This window comes from Cherax quadricarinatus, chromosome 12 (assembly GCF_038502225.1).
Source record: "Cherax quadricarinatus isolate ZL_2023a chromosome 12, ASM3850222v1, whole genome shotgun sequence".
NCBI lineage: Eukaryota > Metazoa > Arthropoda > Malacostraca > Decapoda > Parastacidae > Cherax > Cherax quadricarinatus.
The window spans coordinates 31,537,679-31,557,502 of NC_091303.1; the positions used below are offsets into that span (position 1 = coordinate 31,537,679).

Consider the following 19,824-nt stretch of genomic DNA (forward strand, 5'->3'; position numbering starts at 1 on the left):
AGGGCGCTGAGCGGGTTTTTGGGCAGTATGCGAGGCAAAATTTTAGCGATCAAAGCGTCCCGTATGCGGATTGTCCGTTATGCAAGGCGTCCGGTATGCGGGGGTCCACTGTATTTTCGATATCCTGATCATTGCTTTCGGTCACTAATTGATCAAAACCATAGAATTCCTCTTCATTTTCACTTCCATCAGAGTCAGAACTATCAGTTAGGAAGAGGAGAGTCCCAGTTCGCCTCGGAGTGGGAGCTGCTGTGCCGCGAGGCATGGTGAACAAAGCTTACTGAGGCGGCGTTCCCACAATGCCATGCAGGTGCCTAGAATTTTTGTTTACAGTGCACACACACCACACAGACCCATTCTCTTAGATGTAGGCCTACCAGCCTTCTTGCGCTAAATTTAAGGCCACTAGAATTTTGGCATAGTTCTATGGTTTGGACCCACAACTCATAGCCATAGAACTACGGCACGACCCTGAAAGGGTTAAGCATATTGTGGCTCATCATTATTGTATTTGTATTTTCAGTCTGTTTTGCAAGGAATATTGATGGTATATATTTCTATCTTCTTTCAGGGTTATAAGCAACAGCATAATGCCTTCGTGCAGCATGCAACAGGCCAGATTCAGGCATTGGAGCAACAGAAACAACAACTAGAGCAGCAAGCAGCAGCTGCAGCAGCAGCAGCAGCAGCGGCAGCAGCAGCGGCAGCAGCTGCTGCTGCTGCAGCGGCAGGTAAGTTGAGAAGTTTAGGTGTTAGATGCTGGATTAAATGTTTTAGATGTGATACAAAGTGGTCTTGTAGACACCACTTTTTCATATTGTTTTGTGCACATTTTAATACAATTTAAGAGGACCAACTGGGCAGTTGTATTTAAAAATCCGTAAAAAAGGTCTAATTTTATGAAATATTGTATGTAATAAAGCGCACTATTTTGCCAACACATAGATGTATGTATAATATAAATCTGCTCATGCTGTACTATGAATGTAAATTACATTAACTATTTTCCCGATAATTTTCAAAAATATTCCATTATGTACTGTAGCCCTGTATTCACTACATCTAAACTCATCTATTTGTGGAAGTTGCTACACTCATAATTTCTGGCCATTTGAGGAGTGCCATAGCGTAGTTGTCAGCACCTCGCTCTAATGTGGGGAATGGCTGTTACTTCCCCAGTTCTCCCTTGCTCCAGTAACTATCGTTTCGCTCTGGTGTATATATATTAAACAAAGTTGTGTTGATGGAAACCAAACCATACCACGGGTGGGGTTTGAACCCGCGATCAGAGAGTCTCAAAACTCCTGACCGTCGCGTTAGCCACTGGGCCAGTGGCTAACACGACGGTCTGGAGTTTTGAGACTCTCTGACCGCGGGTTCAAACCCAACCCGTGGTATGGTTTGTTTGCAATCATGTCATTACGATTTCGTGAGTCTTGTATTGATGAGTAGTGGTGGGTGTTGGCGGAAAGACAGAGAAACACTTGGCTTCCTCTTCTTGAAAAATAAAAATAATTATATAACATACTTTGGTGTGCCCTTCACATAAGCCCTGTTTTCTTCTACATTTCTTAAAAACAACCAATTTTGTATAACATCCTGTGGTACGTATCAGCAAATTACATCTCCCTTCCATACCCTCGAGTGGAAAGCCTTGATGCTGGTAGAGGTACTCCACCATCTCTTCTTTGGATCAAACCTGAATTGGATCATATCTCATTAAATCTCATTCCTCAGGTGCTGTATGACTCTTCCAATGAATACATGAATTCTCACACAGCAATGCTTAGCTCTGCATTCCTGAATGTCAGATAAATTTGATATATGCATGATGTAGCTGTAATGTAATATTGTACTGGCTTGAGGGAGGACAAAATGTTATTAGATTACCATTATGTTGAGGTCACCTCTACTACATAATTTTCCCCTCACTCACCAGCACTTCTTTCAGACATTTTGCCCTCTATACACTCCACTCTTCAACATTTCACCATTCAGCATTTCACCCTTTAGCATTTCACCCTTTAGCATTTCACCCTTTAGCATTTCACCCTTTAGCATTTCACCCTTTAGCATTTCACCCTTCAACATTTCGCCCCACACATCAGTTAAACTTTATGGTATATGAAAGGGCTGAATTGTAGTTGACTTAAGTGTCAGAGGAAGTCATCAGTATATTGCTAGTGGTGGAGGGAGTCAGTTGTGTATTGCTAGTAGTGGAGGGAATCAGCAGTGTATTGCTAGTAGTGGAGGGAATCAGCAGTGTATTGCTAGTAGTGGAGGGAATCAGCAGTGTATTGCTAGTAGTGGAGGGAGTCAGCTGTGTATTGCTAGTAGTGGAGGGAGTCAGCAGTGTATTGCTAGTAGTGGAGGGAATCAGCAGTGTATTGCTTGTAGTGGAGGGAATCAGCAGTGTATTGCTAGTAGTGGAGGGAGTCAGCTGTGTATTGCTAGTAGTGGAGGGAGTCAGTTGTGTATTGCTAGTAGTGGAGGGAATCAGCAGTGTATTGCTAGTAGTGGAGGGAGTCAGCTGTGTATTGCTAGTAGTGGAGGGAGTCAGCTGTGTATTGCTAGTAGTGGAGGGAATCAGCAGTGTATTGCTAGTAGTGGAGGGAATCAGCAGTGTATTGCTAGTAGTGGAGGGAGTCAGCTGTGTATTGCTAGTAGTGGAGGGAGTCAGCTGTGTATTGCTAGTAGTGGAGGGAGTCAGCTGTGTATTGCTGGTAGTGGAGGGAGTCAGCAGTGTATTGCTAGTAGTGGAGGGAGTCAGCAGTGTATTGCTAGTAGTGGAGGGAGTCAGCAGTGTATTGCTAGTAGTGGAGGGAGTCAGCAGTGTATTGCTAATATAACGGGCTTGTTTGGTATTCTGGTAGCGGGTGGTTAAATGATACGTCTTCGGAGGCTTCTTACTTTATTGATAACTAGTGTTGGGTTACACAGGCTTGTGTGTTTGTGCCCATGGCCCGGGAGGGCCATGCCCACGAGAGAGAGCTGGAGGCCTTGTGTCTTGATGCCAGGCCGCTGTGTGAGTGAGGGCGAGGCAAATCTGGGCATACTGAAGTGGCAAGGCCTAGGTGGCAGCACCAGCATAGCGTGAAATATGAACTAAGCTGGCAGACAGCATGGGCTGTCTGTGCAGACAGTACAGGCTGTCTACATATGCTCGGCCACCTACCGCGCATCGTCCCGACGCGACAATACTGGTAGTAAAAGAAACTCGGTCTCTCTCTCTTGTAGGAACAGGGCACAGAACACAAAATAAAAACATATATATACATATGGACATGGAAAAAAAACTTCCTACAGGGAGGGAAGAAAAAAACATGGGGTGTGCTAAACATCGTGGTCATAGGCAGTGAGCGTCGATGGGCATCACTGCACGCCTTCCTGCGTCTGGACAGATACTGCAACACGGGAGACATCGCTGCGGCTGAGCTGTGACGTAACAGGGTACGGTCTCCTCTGGAACGGTGAAGCAGACATTGTAGGAGTCGCTGCAGGTTTTCACTCAACCTGGGGCACGACATGCTTGTGCCCTCGAGTGAGGCGTCGACAAAACTCGGCAACTGGGCAGGACTTCTGGCAAGCGACTCAGGACACTTCTCGACTGGTACTGTCGCTGGGCCGTCACTGCCGGCGAGCATGGAGCGAGTCATGGCAGAGACGACTGGGCGAAACATCTGGGAGTCGTAACATCATACACCAGACTGCAGTGAGAGAGCTAGCAGTCAAAGTGATATCATCTTTGTGCAGGCTGCTCACTGAAGCTTGTGACACGAGGCTGACACAGTGCCTGCCGACAGGGCTGGCTGCGGCTTGACGAGTATCATCTCTCGACAGTTGGAGTTATAGCAGAGGTTAGCCTAAGCGTCCCCAGACTTGTTTCTCTACATATAACTGCACTCTGACGGTCTGGAGGTGAAGTGAAACAAATCTCGATGGGAATCGTAGCAGGTACGATTCTGCAGAACAACACGAGCGACGAGCATAAAAGCTTTCTGTACAAGGGGGCTCATACGCTCAGGGCTGAGAAATCAGCTGTCAAACACTGGTCACGTGGGTGACTTAGCACAGTGGTGCAACTCAAGGGTCTGACCACAGACCTCACTGGACACACGGAAAACTTACAAACACACCGCTGTACATACGGTACAACATGGCTTAACTAGCAAATGATGCTTTTCTGCGCATAAAACTGACTAAGACATACTAAAATGTGAGAACACTGACTGAGAGGAATTAATTAACACACGACATATATCTTCTCTCAATCTTCTCGACAATACTGAAATAATTACTAGAACACTCGATGTGACATCATGTGATGTCAGGTGTGATGTCGCAAGGTGACGTCAGCAGCAGTGATGTCAACAGACATCTCGAGGTGACGTCAGGCAGACATCGTGAGGCGACGTCAGCAGACATCGTGACGTCATGAAGTCGGGCAGCATCGTGGGTGGCGTCGATGTGATGCGGGCAGCAGACCACAGCATGAGGCCTGGGACATCTGGTAACTCACGTGGCTTTGTAGGTCTACGTGACATCGCCCACACCCACGTGACGTCGTGATCCACGTAGCTTCGAGTGGCCTCGGGCACTCGGATACACAGCACTGGCAATGAATTCATACGAAAAACAGCAGAAAACACAGCAGAGGGAGTGGGCAGTGGTGAGTGGTGTATGGTAGGCTGGTGGCGAGGAGCGTGCGTGAGTGTATGGCAGGGCGGGCATCTGGCAGTTCCTCCTCCCACCCACAAACACAAGGGAAACACACTGGACGCAGAAATCACCACAAAACTCACCTCTGGCTTGCTGAAACAGCTGTGCTGAGCTGAACAACAATAGCAACATACAAGTGACGCTGAACACGTGACTTGAGAAACAGCGTAGGGTCACTGGGACGCCATTACAATTCTCGGAGAATTTCGCCAAATTTTGGCTGGATCCTGCTTGTACCTGTGTCTGGATGCTCAAACGTGCAGACACGACATCAGGATAACTCGTTGAGAGACGGATGCTTCTTGTGTAGGGTGATGAAAGTGAAGATGACTTCATACCTCTTCCTCCCTCTCTCCAGGCAAACACAACTGCTACAAGCACCGCTGTCACCATTTATAATGGGATTGTTTGGTATTCTGGTAGCGGGTGGTTAAATGATACGTCTTCGGAGGCTTCTTACTTTATTGATAGCTAGTGTTGGGTTACACAGGCTTGTGTGTTTGTGCCCATGGCCCGGGAGGGCCATGCCCACGAGAGAGAGCTGGGAGGCCTTGTGTCTTGATGCCAGGCCGCTGTGTGAGTGAGGGCGAGGCAAGTCTGGGCATACTGAAGTGGCAAGGCCTAGGTGGCAGCACCAGCATAGCGCGAAATATGAACTAAGCTGGCAGACAGCATGGGCTGTCTGTGCAGACAGTACAGGCTGTCTACACTAATAGTGGAGAGAGTCAGCAGTGTATTGCTAGTAGTGGAAGGAGTCAGCAGTGTATTGCTAGTAGTGGAGGGAGCCAGCAGTGTATTGCTAGTAGTGGAGGGAGCCAGCAGTGTATTGCTAGTAGTGGAGGGAGCCAGCTGTGTATTGCTAGTAGTGGAGGGAGCCAGCTGTGTATTGCTAGTAGTGGAGGGAGTCAGCAGTGTGTTGCTAGTAGTGGAGGGAGTCGGCAGTGTATTGCTAGTAGTCGAGAGAGTCAGCAGTGTATTGCTAGTAGTGGAAGGAGTCAGCAGTGTATTGCTAGTAGTGAAGGGAGCCAGCAGTGTATTACTAGTAGTGGAGGGAGCCAGCAGTGTATTGCTAGTAGTGGAGGGAGCCAGCTGTGTATTGCTAGTAGTGGAGGGAGCCAGCTGTGTATTGCTAGTAGTGGAGGGAGTCAGCAGTGTATTGCTAGTAGTGGAGTGAGCCAGCAGTGTATTGCTAGTAGTGGAGGGAGCCAGCAGTGTATTGCTAGTAGTGGAGGGAGCCAGCAGTGTATTGCTAGTAGTGGAGGGAGTCAGCAGTGTATTGCTAGTAGTGGAGGGAGTCAGCAGTGTATTGTTAGTAGTGGAGGAAGTCAGCAGTGTATTGTTAGTATTGGAGGGAGTCAGCAGCATATTGCTAGTAGTGGAGGGAGTCAGCAGTGTATTGCTAGTAGTGGAGGGAGTCAGCAGTGTATTGCTAGTAGTGGAGGAAGTCAGCAGTGTATTGCTAGTAGTGGAGGGAGTCAGCTGTGTATTGCTAGTAGTGGAGGAAGTCAGCAGTGTATTGCTAGTAGTGGAGGGAGTCAGCAGTGTATTGCTAGTAGTGGAGGAAGTCAGCAGTGTATTGCTAGTAGTGGAGGGAGTCAGCAGTGTATTACTAGTAGTGGAGGGAGTCAACAGTGTATTGCTAGTAGTGGAGGGAGTCAGCAGTGTATTGCTAGTAGTGGAGGGAGTCAGCAGTGTATTGCTAGTAGTGGAGGAAGTCAGCAGTGTATTGCTAGTAGTGGAGGGAGTCAGCAGTGTATTGCTAGTAGTGGAGGAAGTCAGCAGTGTATTGCTAGTAGTGGAGGGAGTCAGCAGTGTATTGCTAGTAGTGGAGGAAGTCAGCAGTGTATTGCTAGTAGTGGAGGGAGTCAGCAGTGTATTACTAGTAGTGGAGGGAGTCAACAGTGTATTGCTAGTAGTGGAGGGAGTCAGCAGTGTATTGCTAGTAGTGGAGGGAGTCAACAGTGTATTGCTAGTAGTGGAGGGAGTCAGCAGTGTATTGCTAGTAGTGGAGGGAGTCAGCAGTGTATTGCTAGTAGTGGAGGGAGTCAACAGTGTATTGCTAGTAGTGGAGGGAGTCAGCAGTGTATTGCTAGTAGTGGAGGGAGTCAGCAGTGTATTGCTAGTAGTGGAGGGAGTCAGCAGTGTATTGCTAGTAGTGGAGGGAGTCAACAGTGTATTGCTAGTAGTGGAGGGAGTCAACAGTGTATTGCTAGTAGTGGAGGGAGTCAACAGTGTATTGCTAGTAGTGGAGGGAGTCAGCAGTGTATTGCTAGTAGTGGAGGGAGTCAGCAGTGTATTGCTAGTAGTGGAGGGAGTCAACAGTGTATTGCTAGTAGTGGAGGGAGTCAACAGTGTATTGCTAGTAGTGGAGGGAGTCAACAGTGTATTGCTAGTAGTGGAGGGAGTCAACAGTGTATTGCTAGTAGTGGAGGGAGTCAACAGTGTATTGCTAGTAGTGGAGGGAGTCAGCAGTGTATTGCTAGTAGTGGAGGGAGTAACAGTGTATTGCTATTAGTGGAGGGAGTCAGCAGTGTATTGCTAGTAGTGGAGGGATTCAACAGTGTATTGCTAGTAGTGGAGGGAGTCAGCAGTGTATTGCTAGTAGTGGAGGGAGTCAACAGTGTATTGCTAGTAGTGGAGGGAGTCAACAGTGTATTGCTAGTAGTGGAGGGAGTCAACAGTGTATTGCTAGTAGTGGAGGGAGTCAACAGTGTATTGCTAGTAGTGGAGGGAGTCAACAGTGTATTACTAGTAGTGGAGGGAGTCAACAGTGTATTGCTAGTAGTGGAGGGAGTCAGCAGTGTATTGCTAGTAGTGGAGGGAGTCAACAGTGTATTGCTAGTAGTGGAGGGAGTCAACAGTGTATTGATAGTAGTGGAGGGAGTCTAGTAGTGGAGGGAGTCAACAGTGTATTACTAGTAGTGGAGGGAGTCAACAGTGTATTGCTAGTAGTGGAGGGAGTCAGCAGTGTATTGCTAGTAGTGGAGGGAGTCAACAGTGTATTGCTAGTGGTGAAGGCAGTCAGCAGTGTATTACTAGGGGTGGAGGTAGGGAATAAATATGAATTTTATAACAATAGTTTTGGGATTGAATTCTGCATTTTCCTTTTCAGTTTTTTGAACATTTAGAGCATTTGTGATACACTCATGAAGTTTTGGTACAAATCAGCCAAGAGATGAGGAATGTTGTTTTGGTTTTTGAAGTTGAAAATGACAAAAGGTCTCTTAAGCTGGGAATATGTGGTTGGTAGGCAAACTGGTTTCAGAATGTATTTTTGGTTAAGTGAGATGTTTATTGTAATGTATGATTGAAACGTGCAGTTAATATTCCTGTCTAATCTAAAGATAGTTGAAAACAACAGTTACTGTATACAATGTAACTATATATAGCTGTGTTATCCTATAATACTATGATTCTTTATACTATATATCTTAGCATTGTAATTATTTATTTACAATAAAATATACTACTGTAGACCCTTGGTTAATATGAGGGTTACAGTTCTGAAAATCAGCATTTAATCTGAAATAGTGTATTAACTATTTTATTTTATTAACACATTGGCCACTTCCCACCAAGGTAGGGTGGCCCAATAAAGAAAACCTTTCACCATCATTCACTCCATCACTGTCTTGCCAGAGGCACACTTACACCACAATTATAAAACTGCAACATTAACACCCTTCCTTCAGAGTGCAGGTACTGTACTTCCCACCTCCAGGACTCAAGTCTGGCTTACCGGTTTCCCTGAATCCCTGCATAAACATTACCCTTCTCAAACTCCAACAGCATGTCAAGTCCTAAAAACCATTTATCTCCATTCTCTCCTATCTAACACGCTTACGCATGCTTGCTGGTAATCCAAGCCCCTTGCACACAAAACCTCCTTTACCCCCTTCCTCCGTTTCCTAGGCTGACCCCCACCCCACCTTCCCTCCACTACAGATTTATACACTCAAAGTCATTCTATTTTGTTCTATCCTCTCTATATGTCCAAACCACCTCAACAACCCCTCCTCAGCCCTCTGGATAATGGTTTTGGTAATCACGCACCTCTTCCTAATTTCCAAACTGCAAATTCTTTGCATTATATTCACACCACACATTGCCCTCAGACACGACATCTCCACTTCCTCCAGCCTTCTCCTTGTTGCAACATTCACCACCCATGCTTTTCACCCATATAAGAGCATTGGTGTAACTATACTCTTGTACATTCCCCTCTTTACTTCCTTGGACAAAGTTCTTTGTCTCTATAGACTCCTCAGTGCACCACTCGCCTTTTTTTCCTCGTCAATTCTATGATTTACCTCATCTTTCATATACCCATCTGCTGACATGTCCACTCCTAAATATCTGAACACATTCACCTCAACCGTACTCTTTCCCTCCAACCTGTTATCAAATCTTTCATTACCTAATTTTTTTGTTATCCTCATTACCTTACTCTTTCCTATATTCACTTTCAATTTTCTAATTGTACATACCCTACCAACCTCTGCAACTTCTCTTCAGAATCTCCCAAAAGCACAGTGTCATTAGCAAAGAGCAACTGTGACAACTTCTACTTTGTGTTAGATTCTTTATCTTTTATCCCCTTGCCAACACCCAAGCATTCACTTCTCTTACAACCCCCATCTATAAATATATTGAACAACCACAGTGACATCAAACATCCTTGTCTAAGGCCTACTTTTACTGGGAAATAATCTTCCTCTCTCGTACATTCTCTAACTTGAGCCTCACTATTCTTGTAAAAACATTTCACTGCTTTCAATAGCCTACCTCCTATTCCATACACTTGCAACATCTGCCACATTTCCCCCTTATCCACCCTATCATTCACCTTTTCCAAATCCTAAATGCCACAAATACCTCTTTACCCTTATCTAGGTACTGTTCACCTATATGTTTCACTGTAAACACTTGGTCTACACACCCCCTACCCTTCCTAAAGTCGCCTTGTTCATCTGCTATCCTGCTCTCCGTCTTACTCTTAATTCTTTCAATAATACCTCTCCCATATACTTTACCAGCTATACTCAACAGACTTCTTCTTTTAACGCACTGGCAGTATCCCACCGAGGCGGATGGCCCAAAAGAAAAAATTGAAAGTTTCTCCCTTTACATTTAGTATTATATACAGGAGAAGGGGTTACTAGGCCCTTGCTCCTGGCATTGTAGTTGCCTCCTATGGCATGCATGGCTTACAGAGGAAGAATTCTGTTCCACTTCCCCATGGAGGTAAGTGGAAATAAACAAGAACGAGAACTAGAAAGAAAAACAGAAGAAATCCCAGAAGGATGTGTGTATATATATGCTTGTACATGCATGTGTAGTGTGACCTAAATGTAAGTAGAAGTAGCAAGATGTACCTGAAATCTTGCATGTTTATGAGACAGAAAAAAGTCACCAGCAATCCTACTATCATGTAAAACAATTACAGGCTTTTGTTTTACACTCACTTGGCAGGACAGTAGTACCTCCCTGGGTGGTTGCTGTCTACCAACCTACTACCTAGACTCGACAGACTTTTTTTTTTTTCAGCAAACCGGCCGTATCCCACCGAGGCAGGGTGGCCCAGAAAGAAAAACAAAAGTTTCTTTTTTTAAATTTAGTAATCTATACAGGAGAAGGGGTTACTAGCCCATTGCTCCCGGCATTTTAGTCTCCTCTTACAACACGCATGGCTTATGGAGGAAGAATTTTGTTCCACTTCCCCATGGAGATAAGAGGAAATAAACAAGAATAAGAACTAGAAAGAAAATAGAAGAAAACCCAGACTGGTGTGTATATATATGCTTGTATATGTATGTGTAGTGTGATCTAAGTGTAAGAAAAAGTAGCAAGACGTACCTGAAATCTTGCATGTTCATGAGACAGAAAAAAGGACACCAGCAATCCTACCATCATGTAAACAATTACAGGCTTTCGTTTTGCACTCACTTGGCAGGACAGTAGTACCTCCCTGGGTGGTTGCTGTCTACCAACCTACTACCTAGACTCAACAGACTTATTCGCCTATAATTTTTGCATTCTATTGTGTCCCCTTTGCCTTTATACAAAGGAACTATACATGCTCTCTGCCAATCCCTAGGTACCTTATCCTCGTCCATACATTTATTAAATAAAAGGAACCACTCTAAAACTATATCCTTCCCTGCTTTTAACATTACTATCTTTATCCCATCAATCCCAGCTGCTTTACCCTCTTTCATTCTACCCACTGCCTCATGAATTTCCCCCACATTCACAGCTCCCTCCTCCTCCCTCCTACAAGATGTTATTCCTCCTTGCCCTATACATGAAATCACAGCTTCCCTATCATCATCAACATTTAACAATTCCTCAAAATATTCCCTCCATCTTCCCAGTACCTATAACTTTCCATTTAATAACTCTCCTCTTCTATTTTTAACAATCAAGTCTATTTGTTCCCTAGGCTTCCTTAACTTATTAATCTCACTCAAAAAAATTTTCTTATTTTCAACAAAATTTGTTGATAACATCTCACCCACTCTCAGTTACTCTCTTTTTACATTGCTTCACCTCTCTTTTCCTCTCCATATATTCCTTCCTCCTTGCATCACTTCTACTTGGTAAAAACCTCTCATATGCTAACTTTTTCTCTCTTACTACTCTTTACATGATCATTCCACCAATCACTCTTACTTCCCTCTTGCACCCACTATCCTGTAACTACAAACTTCTGCAGAACACTCTAACAATACATTATTAAACCCACCCCATACATCTTCATCCCCATTGCCCATACTCTCACCTGTCCATCTATCCTCCAATAGTTGTTTATATCTTACCCTAACTGCCTCCTCCTTTAGCTTATAAACCTTCATTCTCTCTCTCTCTCTCTCTCTCTCTCTCTCTCTCTCTCTCTCTCTCTTACCTGCTGCTTCCATTTTCCTTCTATCCCCTCTACCTTTTACTCTCATTGTAGTTACAACTAAAAAGTGATCTGATATATCTGTGGACCCTCTATAAACATGTACATCTTGAAGTCTATCCAACAATCTTTTATCTGCCAATACGTAGTCCAGCAAACTACTGTCATTACGCCCTGCATCATATCTTGTGTACATTAGGGTCCCACTTATATGGCAGGTTAGGTTCCAGGCTACCACCAGAAAGCTGACATCACCGGAGAGCAGAACCCCTTTTTTTTTCACTTATAAATGCATATAGATGCCAGATAACAACTTTACACTAACACACATGTATATTAACTCAGCAATAGAACTTGGCATTAAAAAACAATAAAAAATAAAATGCACACACAGTACACTCATTATTTACCTCCAAACATTTGTAGTATTAATGTTGGGCAAAAGGTGAGTAGTATTTATTGTAAGAAGTCAAGTGTGGTAGGTATGGTATCTCTCCTGGCCACCCTACCCACGCAGAGTACTGGAGACCTGGAGTTTACCTGGAGAGAGTTCCGGGGTTCAACGCCCCCGTGGCCCGGTCTGTGACCAGGCCGCCTGGTGGATCAGAACCTGATCAACCAGGCTGTTACTGCTGGCTGCACGCAAACCAACGTACGAGCCACAGCCCGCCTGGTCAGGAACCGACTTTAGGTGCTTGTCCATTGCCAGCTTGAAGAATGCCAGGGGTCTGTTGGTAATCCCCCTTATGTATGCTGGGAGGCAGTTGAACAGTCTCGAGCCCCTGAACAACAAACGGACAAACACGTCTGGTTTTGGTTCATACACGTTCATACAAACACCTTACATTGTGTACAAGTTGTTTTCACAGTTTTACAGTAGAATAAATAAAGAGTAACACTTCCATTCTCATGTAACATCATTTTTAGATGGAATTATGCTCTGACAAGTTAGTACAGAAGAGTAAATAAACAACACTCCCATTCTCATGCAATACACCATTTTTAGAGTGATTGATATTATTATTATTATTATTATTATTATTATTATTATTATTATTATTATTATTATTATTATTATTCTGTATTTTAATAAAAAAGCACTAAATCCACAAGGGTTGTGAATAGCTATGGATAGAGTGAGAGCATATGAAAGGAATATTTTTTACAGTTATCCCCAAGTAACTGGTGTTTGACTAGAGAAAACTTAATTCTTTCAACATTCCTACAAACCACTTGGTAAACAAATCTCATATTTATGTCAATTTTTATCCTGTGGGTGAATGTGTCATATTTATAGGTTATGTAGCATGTTTATTATATAATTTTTGAAAAAAATATCATAGATGGATTAACCCTTTCAGGGTTGAGAGGCCCTCTCCTTAACTCGTTCTCAGAGTTGAAAATTTTTTGGAAAAAAAATTTTTTTTTCCTTACGAAATGATAGAGAATCTTTTCCCGATCACAATGACACCAAAAGTATGAAATTTGATGGAAAACTTACGGAATTATGCTCTCACGAAGTTAGCGGTCTCAATGATGTTTATGCATCAGCGATTTCGCCCACTTTGAGCCCTATTTTCGGCCAATTTCCGTGTACTAGTTGACAAAAATCATATCTATTTTGCTAGAACTCCATTTTTTTCTATCGAATGAGTACAAGAAACCACCCATTTACCGATTTCAACTATCCAATAAAGTGGTCAGAAATTGGCAATTTTGCCAATTTCACACAATTTTCAGAAGATGCCAATTTCCAAATAGGGTTCAGAATAAGCAAGACAGACATTCCTGGCACTAAAATAACATTTTCTCTGTTCATTAGTCATGTCCCCGGGCCCCTCTTACATCTCTTTTGCTTTTCCACTTTGAATTTTTATTCTCACAAAAAATAGAAGATTTACTGTTATGCAGGCTACTGCATTAGTGTAGAAATGGCATAAATAATATCAGCGCACTTGTGAAAGAACATTAGATTCACCAGTTGACGTGTATTGGACGATTGGCATGATTTGTTTACTTTTGAACTTTGGTAAAAATCAAACGTTTCTGCCACTTTGAGCTCAATTTCAAGGTACTTTTCATTACAAAACCAATCAAAATCATCTCAATTTCTGTAATATGTCTTCCATTCTATAAAATGAGATCAGGAAAACTAGCATACAACCATAAATACCCTATGAGAATGCACTGCAAATTCTCTGTTTTAAATGAAAAACACGGTCGGAGTTTTTTTTTTTCTCATACTGTGCACACTGACCACATAGACCCATTATTTCATATGTAGGCCTACCAGATTTCTCTCACTAGATTTGAAGGCGCTAGAATTTAGGTGTTCTAGTACATCAATAACCTTGGTGCGTAAGCCATACTAGTATGTCGGAAACCCTGAAATGGTTAATCAAAATTTCTATATTAACGTAATGTACGATATTTAATGCGCCCAAGAGATTACATGTATTATTTTTAATATGGCATCAAGAGTAGAGAGACTCTAAGTGAATTTAATGTATACCTGCACACCAGCACAGTATGCAAGTATATTTAGGTATGGGTACACATAAGTATAATTTCAGAGTACACCTACCATCCGACTTACGACCTGCTCAACTTACGACCACTCGACTTACGACCACTCGACTTACGACCGTGTTTTTTATGCCAAATTTCTGGGAAATAAGCAACCATTTGTGTTGTACACAGTGTTTATCCTAAACCTTACAGTATAAAATACAGTACTAACAACATAAAAAGTAAAGTAAAACATGAAAAACCAAAATAAAACAATAAAATAAAGTCATTACAAAAATGTTTTGTTGATATTCAGTAGTAAAGTTCGACTTACGACCATTTCGATTACGACCTGTTTCTCGGAACCGAACTCGGTCGTAAGTCGGATGGTAGGTGTACATATAAAAAATGCAGTAACTTGAAAACACTTGAAATTTTGGAAAGTCTTCAGACATAATAGATGTGCTCACGGAGAATGTAAACAAACTGGGTGGGGCACACCGTATTAGAAAGACGGGTAACCATATAGCAGGTTTTGGTCGTAATTTGAAATCGCTGTATTAGAGGAATGCTAATAGGTTCCCTACCACAATTACTCTTTCACTTGGTTCAAAAGTTTCTACACACTCGCTTAACATCTCCTAAAATCTCATTCTCTCCTCTGCATTCCTCTCTGCTCGTGGTGCATACACACTTATTATGACCCACTTTTTGCATTGAACCCTTATTTTAATCCACATAATCCTTGAATTTATACATTTATATTCCCTCTTCTCCTTCCATAACTGATCCTTCAACATTATTGCTACCCCTTCCTTACCTCTAACTCTCTCAGATACTCCTGACTTAATCATATTTATTTCTCCCCACTGAAACTTACCCCCTTCAGCTTTGTTTTGCTTAGAGCTAGGACATCCAACTTCTTTTCACCCATAACACTAGCAATTATTTATTTCTTATCTGCACTACAATCTCGCACATTCAAGCATCCCAGTTTTATAAAAAAAATTCTTCGCTCTTTTTGGTATTTTCTGCAGGAGAAGGGGCTACTAGCCCATTGCTCCTGGCATTTTAGTCACCTCATACGACACGCATGGCTTATGGAGGAAAGATGCTTTTCCACTTCCCCATGGAGAATAGAGAAAATAAAGAACAAGAACTATTAAGACATAAGAAAAACCTAGATGTGTGTATGTATATACAGTGGACCCCCGGTTTACGATATTATTTCATTCCAGAAGTATGTTCAGGTGCCAGTACTGACCGAATTTGTTCCCATAAGGAATATTGTGAATTAGATTAGTCCATTTCAGACCCCCAAACATACACATACAAATGCGCTTACATAAATACACTTACATAATTGGTCGCATTGGGAACTGATCGTAAACCGGGGGTCCACTGTATATCCATGTACTACATGCCTGTGTAGTGTGACCTAAGTGTAAGTAGAAGCAGCTATATTTACCTGTTATCCAGCATGTTTGAGACAGAAAAAAGAAACCAGCAATCCTACCATCATGTAAAACAGTTACAGGTTTCTGTTTCACACTCACTTGGCAGTGTATTAATGTTGGTAAAATTACTGACGGTATGTTAGGTAAAAGGACACAAGTGCAACTAATGTGACATTTTAGTGTGGCAATCTTTTGTTTTTCAGGAGTTTTATCAAGCCATTACAAACAATGTGTAGACCCAAATGTTAAACCGACAGGTTGTTAGGTAAGACACATATGCAACAGTTAGGTATCTTTATTTCGAAACGTTTCGCCTGCACAGTGAAGAAGCCTACTGTGTAGGCGAAACGTTTCGAAATAAAGATACCTAACTGTTGCATATGTGTCTTACCTAACAACATTACTGCTACTACCACTAGTATTACTACTACTACTACCACCACTAGTATTACTACTACTTCTACCACTAGTATTACTACTAATACCACTAGTATTACTACTACCACTAGTATTACTACTACTACCACTAGTACTACTACTACTACCACCATTAGTATTACTACTACTACTACCACCACTAGTATTACTACTACTACCACCACTAGTATTTCTACTACCACAAGTATTACTACTACTACCACTAGTGCTACTACTACTATACTACTACCACCTCTAGTATTACTACTACTACCACCACTAGTATTTCTACTACTGCTACTACTACTACTACCACTAGTATTTCTACTACTACCACTAGTATTACTACTACTACTACCACTAGTATTACTACTACTACCACTAGTATTACTACTACTACTACCACTAGTATTACTACTACTACTACCACTAGTATTACTACTACTACCACTAGTATTACTGCTACTACTACCACTAGTATTGCTGCTACTACTACCACTAGTATTACTACTACTACTACCACTAGTATTACTACTACTACCACTAGTATTACTACTACTACTACCACTAGTATTACTACTACTATTACCACTAGTATTACTACTACTACCATTAGTATTACTACTACTACTACCATTAGTATTACTACTACTACTACTACCATTAGTATTACTACTACTACTACTACCATTAGTATTACTACTACTACTACTACCATTAGTATTACTACTACTACTACTACCATTAGTATTACTACTACTACCACTAGTATTACTACTGTTGCAATATGGAGTGTATAACATTGGGTTACTGATCCTTGATGGGGTATCAGTTACTAGGTTGGCTATTGTCTAGGGGGAACTCCATAGCAACAAGGTTTTAGTGCAGCCAATATAGCCTTTTAAAAAGGACTTTCTTTGTTAACCTTCTTTCTGTAGGATGGCCAAAACTCGTATAAAATCTGTGTCTTTAATAACAATAAAACTTACATAGTATCTTCATATATTTATGAACTATATATTAATTAAAATAGAGCAATAAAATTGTTTTTTTCCTTTACACATTAAGGATACTATTATATATATACACAACTATTGTTACGACACAAGAGTCTACTAGGAAACAATTCCCAGTAGTAGAGTCAAGCAATCAATCTGTTGCTAAAATACGATTTCAGGTAATATGATCAGTGAACTCTTAGAAATCAGACTAGAAGTGGGAGTGCTAGTCAGAGTGAATGTGGGAACCTACTCAGAGCAAGGATGGTGTACCTTCTCTGAGCAGGTGCTGTGAACCTACTGACGGTACCACTGAGTGGTAAGCCGACATCAGGTTGGTCACGTGACTGAGGGAGACCTCAGTACCTGAACTGCTAACCGGCACTTAAACCTAGTAGTTTCCCACTACATGGAAATAAGAATATTAAAGCCTAAAAAAACATAATATAATACAATATTAGCATTAATATTAGCCTTAACATGTATATTATAAAATAAAGGGACTTATCCTATTATAAAATGGGTATGGCCATACTCGTAACACTACTACTACCACTAGTATTACTACTACCACCACTAGTATTACTACTACCACAAGTATTATTGCTACTATCACTAGTGCTACTACCACTAATATTACTAATACTACCACCACTAGTACATACTACTACTACCACTAGTACTACTACTATACTACTACTACCACTAGTACTACTACTATACTACTACCACCACTAATGTTACTACAGGTGGGCCATCACTAATCCAGCATCATTAGAACCTGTAGTGTGCCGGATTAGTGAATTTGCCGGATTAGAGAGTGGTTAGGTTAGAATACACTTACATTTTGGCCCTTCTTTGATTAGTTTATCCTGCAGCATGTAAACATTCATTATTTCTTGTTCACTTATAAAACCTTTTAGCAGTTCACCTGTCAACTGAATTAACCTATCAAAATACTCTTTTTGCTATATCTTCCTCATTTTCACCACTGCTTTCTCCTCCACTGGCTTGGTGCTGTGGATTTACAACCATATGCACAATTTCTGAGTCAGTATAATGATGAAATTTGAGTCAGTATAATGATGAAATTTGAGTCAGTATAATGATGAAATTTGAGTCAGTATAATGATGAAATTTAAAATTATGCTAGCTGAAATTAGTGCTAGATTACTGATGGAACCAGATAACTGATTGCCATGATCGCCGACCTGTACTACTACCACCACTACCACTAGTATTACTACTACCACTAGTACTACTACTACCACTAGTACTACTACCACTAGTATTACTACTACTACTACCACCACTAGTACTACTACCACTAGTATTACTGCTACTACTACTACTACCACTAGTATTACTACTACTACTACCACTAGTATTACTACTTCCACTAGTATTACTACTACTACCACTAGTATTACTACTACTACCACTAGTATTGCTATTTCTTCTACTACCACTAGTATTACTATTTCTACTACCACTAGTATTACTGCTATTAATACCACTAGTATTACTACTACTACTATTACTACTACCACTAGTTTTGCTGCTACCACTAGTATTACTACTAGTAGCACTAGTATTATTGTGACTACTACCTAAAAGAACAGTACGAGTCAGTGTTCAGCAACCCACTAAATGACAGCAAGGTAGAAAATGCTGAAATATTTTTCACTCCAGAAGAAGGCCATGCAGACCAACTAACTGTCCCATAGATTTCAAAAAAGAAATGGAAAACATGCCCACTCAGATTCATGGAATGCTCTATTTATAAAGAAATGCAAAGTACAGTGGACCCCCGCTTAACGATCACCTCCCAATGCGACCAATTATGTAAGTGTATTTATGTAAGTGCGTTTGTACGTGTATGTTTGGGGGTCCGAAATGGACTAATCTACTTCACAATATTCCTTATGGGAACAAATTCGGTCAGTACTGGCACCTGAACATACTTCTGGAATGAAAAAATATCGTTAACCGGGGGTCCACTGTACCACTAGCACGAGCCCTCAGTATTCTTTGGAGAAAGAGCTTAGATGTAGGTGAAATACTGGAGGCCTTAAAGAGTGCAGACATAGCTCCTTTGCATAAGGGAGGTAGTAGAGCACTAGCTAAAAATTACAGACCAGTAGCCCTAACCTCTCACATCATAAAAATCTTTGAAAGAGTGATGAGACGGCAGGTTACAAATTTCATGGAGCAGCACAACCAACATAACCCGAATCAGCATGGTTTTAGAGCAGGACGATCATGCCTGTCACAGCTGCTGAACCATTATGACAGAATTACGGAGGCACTGGAAGATGACCAGAATGCAGATGTGATTTACACAGATTTTGCAAAGGCGTTTGACAAATGCGATCATGGAGTGATAGTGCACAAAATGGAGGCCATGGACATTGCCAGGAAGGTAGGCAGGTGGATTTTCGGTTTCCTAACACACAGAACACAAAAAGTAGTAGTGAACAGGGCAAGATCCAGCATCAGTGAGGTCAAAAGCTCAGTGCCCCAAGGCACTGTCCTGGCACCTCTGCTGTTCCTCATCCTCATAGCAGACATAGACAAAAACACCCCGCACACTTTTGTATCGTCATTTGCAGATGACACTAAAATAAGCATGAAAGTCAGTACAGTAGAGGACACTGAAAAAGTACAGGAAGACATGAACAGGGTTTTCCAGTGGGCAGTGGAAAACAACATGACATTCAGTGGTGATAAGTTCCAGCTGCTTAGGTATGGAAAGAATAAAGAACTCAAAAGGAGCACTATATACAAAACTCAAGAGGGTCACCAAATAGAACGTAAGGAACAC

At 41.8% G+C, this 19,824-nt stretch overlaps 1 protein-coding gene across 1 annotated transcript in view; it reads left to right on the forward strand.

Annotated features, from left to right (window-relative positions):
* scaf6 (SR-related CTD associated factor 6) overlaps nucleotides 1-19,824 on the forward strand; it is a gene marked incomplete in the record, with an annotated part of 331,549 nt that overhangs the window by 159,027 nt on the left and 152,698 nt on the right. The window contains 1 exon segment of the mRNA XM_070084306.1: nucleotides 572-731. Within this exon segment, the coding sequence (XP_069940407.1) occupies nucleotides 572-731 (160 nt within the window).